Here is a 10,765-nt window from a genome sequence, read left to right as displayed (position 1 = left end):
CCGGCAGGTTACAGGTGGTCCAGGTGTAGTCCTAATGTGATGGACCGTTGAATGTTTAGGCTTTACTGGTTTACCTGCAGGTCTTGTGATGTCAGGGTACAGCTTCAGGGCATCGTGGTACTTCGTATCGCCTGACATGACCTTGACGGATGATATGGACATGGTTGAGTTGTTATGTGGCACCTGGATGGAGAGAGTGGTGAGTAAATCAATGAGACGATGATTTCGACAGTCCACCAGAAGACTGTAGAAGCTCAGGAAGTCTACGCCTACTATGGGTTTCGTGACGTCAGCTATGACGAAATTCCAGGAGTACGCGCGACGAAGTCCTAAGTTCAGTTCCAGGTGTATGGTTCCATATGTAAATATTGGCGAGCCGTTAGCTGCACACAATACGTACTCAGTCCTTTTCCGGCGCTCTCTGATGGCTGACCTTGGGTAAACGCACAGGTCTGATCCCGTATCTATCAGAAACTGCACCTTAGTATGCTGGTCGGTGACGAAGAGACGGCCAGGGGATCGAGGACAGTCGTTTGCCGCCATTAGCGACTGCCGTTGGAGTTTCCCTTGGTGTAAGTACAAGGATCTTCGCATTTCTTCGCGTTGTTTCCGAAGCAGTTATGGTACCAACAATGGTCAGGATTCTGCTTGCCTGAGCGCGAGCGAGAGCGAGAACGGTTGCGATACCTCCAGTTCTGGGTGCTGCGAGAACGGCTGCGGCGACCGGTGTGCCGTTCTGCCATCAATGTTGCTACCTGCTGGGTCAGTGCTGCTACTTGCCTTTCCAGTTCACTGCTACCTTGCGTCATAGTTGTGTGTGACGTCGTCCGGCTGCTGGTAGCCGCGACGTGCGGTGCTGGCACTGCTGGAACGACGACCTCGTGCACCCTGTCTGCTATCGTTGCTAGCACGTCCAACGGAATGTCCTCCTGACAAGCAAGTACGGTTTGAATATTAGTAGGTAGTCTGCTAACCCACATTGTGCGCACAAAATCGTTAGGATCGCTTGTGGTTCCTGCTAGCGATTGCATATGACGCAATAATTGCGAGGGTTTCCTATCGCCAAGCTCTTCGTGCATCAATAATTGCTTAAGCCTCTGGTCACGTGACTGTGACAAACGATTAATAAGCGTAGTTTTAAGCTTTTCGTATTTATTGGTAGCTGGCGGTGACACAATAATATCCTTCACTTCGGATGCTATATTGTAGTCCAAGCGTGAAACTACATGATGGAATTTGGTAGCATCGGCAGTAATACTAGCATTATAGAACTGACCTTCAATTTGAGCAAACCATAAAGCAGCATCTTCCGGCCAAAATGGGGGTATCTTCGCACCGAGTCGGAACACCGATTTCGCCTCGTCATCCGTCGCGGCAGGCGTTGAACGGGGCTGCGTCTCGTCATCCGACATTCTTCAGCGCACTTCCTACGCGCGGGTCACCAGTATAGCGTTATATTATAGAATTTGTCGCTATTTAATTGTCGGGTCTAAGCAGAAGGTTGCAGGCGTCTGAAGAAAACACGTAGATAGAAGAAATTAACAAAGATATAATGTAGAAAGAACTAGGACGATACAGAAGATAGGAAATGAGAAATTGAAGCGATACAGTTTTACAAATGAGATCGCGTATCGATAGCGCGCGGCGGAATTGATGTGGAGTGGTACGTGCGTGCGCGATCGCGGCCTGGCTAGCTCTGTCGGGAGTGTCGGGCGACTGGGGCGACCGCTGTCCGCTGCTCCGCGCCCCGCGCCCGCGCTCGTCCTGCCTAGCTTGACTGGTTTGCTTGAGGTGGGTGCGCACTGCATGTAGCGGTGCGCGTACGCTGCTTACGAATTAATATGCGCCCATACACGTCAAAATAAGCATCTTTTATTGGAAAAACTTTTCTCTAAAATAAAAAATGGCCGAGTTAGACGCCTCCAAAGATTGATATTTTTAAAGGGAGCTGGGACTTAGAAAATTTTCATTGAGAGTGGTGTCATTATGACATATATTTTAAATGATTTTAATGTATAGAACACATCGAAATAAGCAACTTTTACTTGGAAAACTTTTTACTAAAACTGAAAATGGCGGAGATAGAGCTTAAGGCAGGCCAGGCTTTTAAGGCAGGTCGGAGTAGGTACGACGACCAGCGAAGCGAGGAGGAGTGTTAGGTAGAACTGCGACCATACAGCGCGCGAGCCGAGCGAGCGAAGCGAGCGTGCCGCGGCAGCGGCCGGCGAAGCGCCAGAACCGACGTTTTTATAATAATACAATTTTACAAGTCCCAGCTCCCTTTAAAAACATCAATCTTTGGTCGCGTCTAACTCGGCCATTTTTTATTTTAGAGAAAAGTTTTTCCAATAAAAGATGCTTATTTTGACGTGATCTACACATTACAATCATTTAAAAATAGTGTCATAATGATACCACTTTGTCAAAAAAAAATCTAAGTCCCAGCCCCCCCTTTCGTACAGTCTGACCCCTTTGTTAACTTTCCTCGCCTCTTTTCTTTGATTGCATCCTTTAATTGACGTAGAATGTTAGCGTAGTACTGTCCTGTGATATTTACACCTTTTTCTTTATAATCGATCAGTAATACTCCTTCACAATCCCAAAATATCGTGGCCATGACCTTGCCAGCTGAAGGGATGACCTTGAACTTCTTGGGATGAGCTGAACCCTTAATGTGCCACTGCATGGACTCTTGTTTACTCTCTGGGTCATAATGATGAACCCAGGTTTCATCTCCAGTAACTATTCTTTGCAGCACCTCATCAGGATTTTCACCGCACAGGTCAATAAAATCGGAACAACAAGCTACACGCATGTCTTTTTGAAGCCGAGTCAGCATTCGCGGAACCCATCTTGCACTTACTTTTGACATATTAAGATGGTCATGGATAATATCATGTACGGTACCAATAGAGAGATTGGTTACTTGTGCTATAGATTTTACCTTCACTCGACCATCTTCCAATATAAGTTTTTCCACTTTATCAATATTTTCTTGTGAAGTAGCTACTACAGGCCGGCCAGGTCTAGGGTCGTCTTCAACACTCTCCCTTCCACGTTTAAACTCGCTTGACCACTTTTGAATGGTAGATAAAGAAGGAGCAGACTCACGGTAAACACAATCCATTTCCTCTTTTATGGTTTTTTGATTTTTACCCTGTTTTGTCAAGAATTTTATCACGCATCGATGTTCTAATTTAGTTAACATTGTCAATTCCCACATGATGTTCATGTTTGTTCAGCAATTGCAGAAAAACAAAAGATCATCTCGGTTCGAATTATACTTTTTTTTAATGTCAATGAATAAACCTTAGCGGCCAGTAACGAAAGAAATTTTAGAAGAGGTTGTAAGATATCAATACCGAGAATATTTTGAACGCCCCTCGTATTCTTTACCTGTCTCTCTATAGGGTTTGAATATTCGAGCGAGAGAGCGACGAAGAATGTGATTCCAGTTTGAGCTTTTTGCTTGCACAAGTAGCCTAACTTGCTCCAGTTAAGTACAATAACCACCGCTATGTGCTAAATTGCTAATCCATATTGTTTGTATGGAAATTTTGAGTTTTCTGTTGATTGACGTGAATTGATTAATATCAGCCCTAATTCTCATTTCGTTAAAAATATATAAAAACATGTTGAAGCCAAAGAGTAAAGTAAGTATATTAGGTTGAAACCCAAGTCGTAAAACATAATCAGAAACACCGCATGCGCATACTGTTGTGCTAAATTTATGCTAGTAAAGTAGACTTCTTTATCCACCAGAACTTGCATCGTGTAGAAGCGCCATTAATCATATTTCAATATCAACTCATGTGTGCGAAACGAAACGCAAGTTTGTCACTCAAAATAGCAGCGTTGCCAGATGGGTACGCCATAGTACGCCTTACGTACTATTTTATTTATTTATTTAAACTTTATTGCACAATACACAAAAATAATGTACAAATGGCGGACTTAATGCCTAATGGCATTCTCTACCAGTCAACCATCGGGCCAAACAGAGACATGTAAAATTGGTGCAAGGAGAAAAAGGAATTTAATTATTAGAACTTAGTAAACAACTAAACAATTAATAATTCTGATAAACTACATGTAGAATACACAAATAAAAACACTAGAATATATATAAATAATATACTACTACATATTTCATACATACTCATAATATATAATATAATGATGAACGCTACTCGAACTCTTGTTTCAGCAGATACTGATGTAGCAACCGCTTGAAAGCTAACTTGCTCGGGGCTTGTCTTATATTGAGAGGGAGTGAATTCCAGAGACGACTCGCCTGGACAGCAAAGGAGTTAGTCATAAACCCAGTGCGGTGAGCGGGAATTGATAGTTTGAGAACACGAGATGTACGCAACTCAACTCCAGGGCGAGGGGTATCAAACGGGAACTTATTTCTTAGATATCCAGGAGCAGAAGGCTCAAACAAGATTGAAAATAGGGTACAAAGTATTCGAAGTGATCTACGGCGACGGATGGAGAGCCAATTGAGCTGGCGACGGTAATAGGAAACATGATCGTATTTACGCAAACCAAAGATAAATCTTATGCCGTTGTTGAGGAGACGTTCAAGTTTGTTGAGGGACTCTTGAGTGGCATTCGTTGTACACACGTCACCATAATCAATAATTGGCAAAATCAATAATTAATTATTTTATGGTCTTGCGTACTCGCGTACTCATCCGGCGATTTGCGTACTATTTTTATATTTTATCACCTGACAGCCTGTTAGAGTCGGACCAAAAAAAGTCTGCAGCGGATTTGATAGCCCACGCAGTGCAAGTGTCATTTATACGTCATAATTTAATAGAAGTTTGACGTTTAAAATAACACTTGCACTGCGTGGGCTATCAAATCCGCTGCAGACTATTCTTGGTCTGACTCTACTCCACTTGAACAGAATAAATATTTGTTAGGTTTTCCGATTAATATTATTTAGGAACGCACCCAAAAAATTTTTACTACTCAAACATACTTCTATAGATTATCTGTGCCTGTCGCACGCACGACAAGCAAGTGACACTGCCAATCATGGTCAAACTAATGACATTAGCACATAGATGGTAGTCATTAGCACCATCAACATCATAGTCAAGGCAAAATCGAACATGTTACCTGTGCATTACAGTTTGATTTAGTTTAGTTTAACTCATCAACGGTACCTGTCATTCCCATACATTTTTTATTGATTCGTTAGCGATATCGTTTTTCGAAACGCGTTTTGGCTAGGCCCCCTGTATGTTTTGTTTTGGTTAATTTGGTTTGCGCTATGCTCTGCTGTTGTTGTGTTGGCGCTTTGGTTTGTCGTTTTCTAAGTTTTCTTTGGCGGTTTAATTTTCAATATTTTCATGTTTGTTGTTTATAATAGTTGTTATATCGATCAAAAAAGTATCAAATGACAGCCTTTTACACAAAAATAAAACGCTAATTAAATAACTTACCATATTCGGAACCTAAAGTAATATATTGAGAGTGGCAACACTGTAGTTAGTCGTATTGTCCTTTTCTAGCATATACGTCCATCTCTCTCCCACACCCCCACCACTTCAGGCAGTTGCGTTTGACAATTTTGACAGTTAGAAACAAACGCAAATTACCTCATTGTCTCAAAATTATACATATTTACACCAGGCAGGATTAAAACTTTAGGTTCCGAATATGGTAAGTTATTTAATTAGCGTTTTATTTTTGTGTAAAACGCTGTCATTAAACAACTGTACCGATATTCGGAACCTAAAGTAATATATTGAGACGTGTTTGTTATCGCCTGGTGGTGGGAAGACGCCAAGCCAATGTGATTATACATGTACTTACATATTATGTATATGTAATATTATTATATTAGGAGTGTTTAATTAATTAATTAATTATGTAGTACACCCTTTATTTTAATACATGTGAGGAGAGAGGTATTTAGTAAAGCATACAATTTTATATACCATTATATTATGATACTAACTTTCCATTTTATATACGTATTTAATGTAGGTACTTATAAATTTTCAACGAAAATAAGTGAGTCACCACAAGGGTGCTATAGTACTTAATTATATGTATGTGAGACTATGTAAAAGAAGATAAGTCAGTCTACTCTTCAGGGAGCATACAACATCTGTGATATGGAGTGATGTAATTAAAATATGAAAAGATAAAAATCATAAAGTACTCGAGTAGTTTTTATTTATAACTCCCAATTATTGACAAATTTGATAATAATTATCTAGTAAGGTAAGCAGTTGCAGGATATAACAAGGACAAGACCTTTCTTATTTCCAGAATCCCTCAGGATTAAGTAGACGAATATTTTAAATATTCGTTATATCACTATCACTACCCACAAAGTTAATATTGGGTAGGTACTTAATAAAATATCATAGGGAATACTTTTAATGATTTTACTGAATTCTTTTAATGACTGTGAGCCAGTGTGAGCTATTTATTTGGTTATAGCTATAAAATGCATTTAATCGTTTGTACGCTTTACTAACGCGAACGCGAGCTAATGGACCTAAACAAACCTTACTTAAAATTGTGAAGGTTACTTTGAGAGCTTAAGCCATATCATAATACTCATGTGGGCACTAGTTACGACGCTTTTTGGTGCTCTTGGCGTTCAAATGGTAAATGTAGAATTGCCACAGAGCTTTATCAATGATATTTGTATAGGTGCAGCTCATTCTGCTTATGTTCATGTTTAGCTATCATCAAGTGACCTTAATTGTACTCATTATTGTCTATATATGCAGTATGAGTAGTTTACCTTATCTGGTGTCTACTAGTAGACATAAACTTGATTGTTTCTGAACGCTAAAGTGGCTTAATTTATGTAAACCATTCATAGACATAGCTTAATTCTGAATATTCAGTCTTCTCTTTCCAGATTAAGAATAAGGTACTTAATTCGAAACCGTAGCTCATCGCATATGTGTTTTTAACCAAAATGAAAATTTGTGTTTATTTTGTGATTTTACATTATTTGCAATAACTGTGCGGAACCATGGGGTCCCCGACCTTTTGCCGGGCACCCGTGGGCCCAAAGCCAACAGCGCAGATGCCGTTTAAGAGGAACCTCTATTTTATCCAATGCTAGGGTCAACACTTTGTCGAATATATTTGATATTTATGTATATTTATCCTCCTTATGACCTAAGGGTAGGTAATTGTAACTTTTTGATATCAAATATACGCAGAATAGTCAATTATTTTGTATTCTGAAGTGCATATAATATTACTGGATTTGGGCCAGTGTGCTTTTGTATACTATATCTCTGGCCTACTATATAGGCTAGTCTATTAACATCCCGCCTCCTGGAAGGCAGTATACAGACTTCTTAGATATATTCACGGTAGTGCTAAGAGTGTGGACCTGGTTTTCCGACACTTGACTGCATGAGATTATTTTTTCAGGTCTCGAGCAAGAAGGGTGCCTAGATAGGTTGAGGTCCTCAACTTGTGGATTTGGTAGGAGCAAGACACAGACGGGGTGTAAATTAGTTAATCCACCATGTTTCAAGAGATTCATGTGCATTCATGCCTTCAGGTTACACTGTAGAGACAGACTAACACTTTGGCAGAGTTTTGCTAACATATAATAAATGATTGCATTTGTTTGGGTGTACAATTACATGTTCCACACCAAAAACATAATTATTTATATATTTCAATCTATTTTTGAAAGGTTTGCGTTTCAAAATAGCTTCGCCTTTTCGCAAGGCGTGCTCCTGTTCCCCTATTTTATTGTGCAAAGCGAACAGTATCACAATGCTATAATTTTGTATAAATTGAGAACTAGAGGGTCATGCCCTAGACGTGACCGCCCAGAAACTGTGCTAGAACCGTTCGTACAAACCATTCAGTCACTATTTTTAAAAACCTTTTGTAGTGGGTACATTCCACGGTCTTAAATTTATTAAACGTGTAGTATCAAACTATGACAAGTCATGATAAGTGAAATAAGTGACAACAGTATCTGGTCCGTGCATAGAAGCACTTGCCCTTGAGGTTAGGGCATGGGTAGTTTATTATAAACTTAATCCGTGCATAGGAGCACTTACGATACAGGTGGTTTAAAACTTCCAGGGTCACAATACAGACACAAGGGTGTAAAATACATAATTCATGTTGGTATTAAAAGGCGGCATCGTCAAACAGCGGTCTTGACATCACTGCGAGAGCCGGGAGTGGGGCAACACTTTGACGTCTGTCATCTAGAGATCGGTTTTTGCGCGTGATGAGCGTCGCGTATTACCTAAGTCCAAAACTCTGATTATTATTGTGATTCCCTAATAAATATTGTTTAAAATGGTGCTCTGGTGTTTTTACCCTTACAGCTTCAGAAGTGCGATAGTGGATTCCCGCCTACTACGATATAATTTGTCGAAATTGACATTACGAAATTTACCGCGCGTAGTCCTTCCTTGTTTCATTGTTCTGATCGTTAATCTGATTGTAATGAGTAAATGCACCAACACCACTCATCAGTTAGGGACTTAAATATACAAAGTCCAAGATTGGTGTCAAAATCATACCTACAAGAATAACCTACAAAACTAACCTATGCCGGCTATTGGCTGCTGGCGTACCTATCGTGCCTTTGCCCTTGTTTTGTGTTTGATTTCAGATACCTATTTCAGTTTATGTACCTCCGTGATCATGACTGTCAAAAATAATACATATTGACTGTGTAATAAAGCTGCTGGCATGTATGTATTACAATATTCACAGCAGAAGATCACAAGACATAAGCTGACAGATACCATTAGGTACAATTGAATTTTGATATTGGTATGAATTAAATAAATCCTTGGGATTACAGAGCAACTCAGGTAAAAGTTAACTCAGGTAAGAAGTCTGTGTTGATCCAACACCTAACAATGCTCCGGGGCCATAGTGGTAAATATTCACTGCCTCACTTATAAGTATGTTGTATTATTTTTGTAATCTATGTGTTTTCAGATACATAACATAATGTGATTAAGTATGTCTACATGACATATTAACAAAATGCTATGAACATTTTCTAAAGTTTGTGTCGTGGTGAAATTTACATTCAAGTAAAAAGCATACAAAACAAGTTTGGTAATGTAGCCTTGATTGATGCTATATGTATGGTGGTATTATGCTTTCATGACTAACAATGAGTGCTATTTAATACTTTATCCTTTCAGTCAAATTAAAATAGATTACAAGTTTTCAAAAACACTGGAATATTGGTTACAACAACAATAAGGAGAAATTACTTGTTGTTTCATATGTGTGTGTGTGTGTGTGATATTACACATGCTTATTGCAACTAAAATAATGCTTTGTTGGTGTGTTTTTGGTTTGTGTAATTTCCAGAAATTTAACAGCAATGATTCTTGAATTGAACGACCATACCGTCGTTGAAGGTACTAGAGTGGCTATCGGGTCAGGCCTCTATAATGTGCCTGGATGGACATGGATAATATTTCAAAGTTAGTTGGTTATGGATGCCAGGTATAATATGTCCAAGTGTTCAACTAATTCATTATATGGAGAAAATATGTTGATACTTAATCTCTGATGTCATGGAGAATGAGGTATTTATTTAGAAATAAAATGCTTGTTCATGTTGTACATGTATACTAACGGTTAGTATGTGTTACATTAACTGTGGGTTGGTAAAGTGCGCTTTGTGAATAAGCGAAAGGTGACAGTTATTTGTAGCTGGTTAGTATTGTCTGTGACAAAAGTAGTCGCTCCATGTATCCGGAGCCTCCTCGGACTGAATATTTTAAAAGACAGTTCATATCACATATAACCTCCTGCATCTTTGCAATTAACATTAAGCTGCAGACATACTGATAAATAAGGCAGTAAATCATTTGAGATGTTGAGAAAATTTCTGTCTGTACATATTATTGATTGGTTCTATGTATGAAAAATCTTATGAATGTTTATACAAATTAATTGCATACAGCTTATAGTATGTTGTGGTTGTTGTTTTGTTCATTGGGATGTTGGTTAAAGTTTGCATTGCAAATATTTTTCACAAAATGTCATATTATAAAATGAACCAAAGACATATATTTAAACAGACTTACCAAACTAATGAAAGTTTTATTGGCATGACATTGTCAAGTGTTTGAGTTATTGACAATGATAATCATTTGTGTTCTAACAGTATGTTTCAGATGCATTTCATTATAACAAAACTTTATTACTGATGAAGTTTGATGAATTTCCAAGGTTAAAATCTTGTCAAAGAGATGGACATATTGAACAAGATATTTACTGAGCTGAGTATGACACTGGTAAAGCAGGTTGTTGCTAATGGTAAGCGAGGTAAATACTTTCAGGAGTCAATATGGATATTGACGGTCTACATGATACATGTCTTTTACATACAAGTGCGACTGGACTCTAAACGTTCCAGTCCGATAAGTGTTTTATGGGTGAATATTAAACGAAGGTAAATAGCTTGGTTAAAGCTTTCCAAATAACTATTTTAACCATTCACTGCTAATGAACATTGACCGAAGAATATCATGTCACGAGCTACTGTTTGAAGTTATTGACGGTTTTCGTCTGAACTTGTAGTGTGTTATGGTACCGTTTGCATTAATAAACAGTACACTTTTATTACTTCTGGGTTTCATAAATCAGAAGTTATAAATAATAATATGTTTCACAAATTTTGTGGGTTCACTAAGTATGTACCTATTTCATTGTTTTGAAAAATGCATAAATTGTGGTTTATTATGTTATGAACTCATTTATCTTACAATGT

At 38.6% G+C, this 10,765-nt stretch overlaps 1 protein-coding gene across 1 annotated transcript; it reads right to left on the bottom strand.

The window, feature by feature from the left end:
* Window positions 1-542: 542 nt before the first annotated feature.
* Window positions 543-1,412, bottom strand: LOC134650802 (uncharacterized). Its single transcript, XM_063505736.1, has one exon. The coding sequence runs from the start codon at window positions 1,410-1,412 to the stop codon at window positions 543-545; it is 870 nt and encodes a 289-aa protein (XP_063361806.1).
* Between the last annotated feature and the right edge of the window lie 9,353 nt (window positions 1,413-10,765).

The sequence above is a fragment of the Cydia amplana genome, chromosome 9, assembly GCF_948474715.1.
Source record: "Cydia amplana chromosome 9, ilCydAmpl1.1, whole genome shotgun sequence".
Classification (NCBI taxonomy): Eukaryota; Metazoa; Arthropoda; class Insecta; order Lepidoptera; family Tortricidae; genus Cydia; species Cydia amplana.
The sequence above is the reverse complement of the archived record's forward strand: the minus strand, read 5'-3'. Positions and strand labels throughout refer to the sequence as shown.

Coding starts and splice junctions, on each gene's coding strand:
- LOC134650802 (XM_063505736.1), bottom strand. CDS start 1,412: ATGTCGGATGACGAGACGCAGCCCCGTTCAACGCCTGCCGCGACGGAT.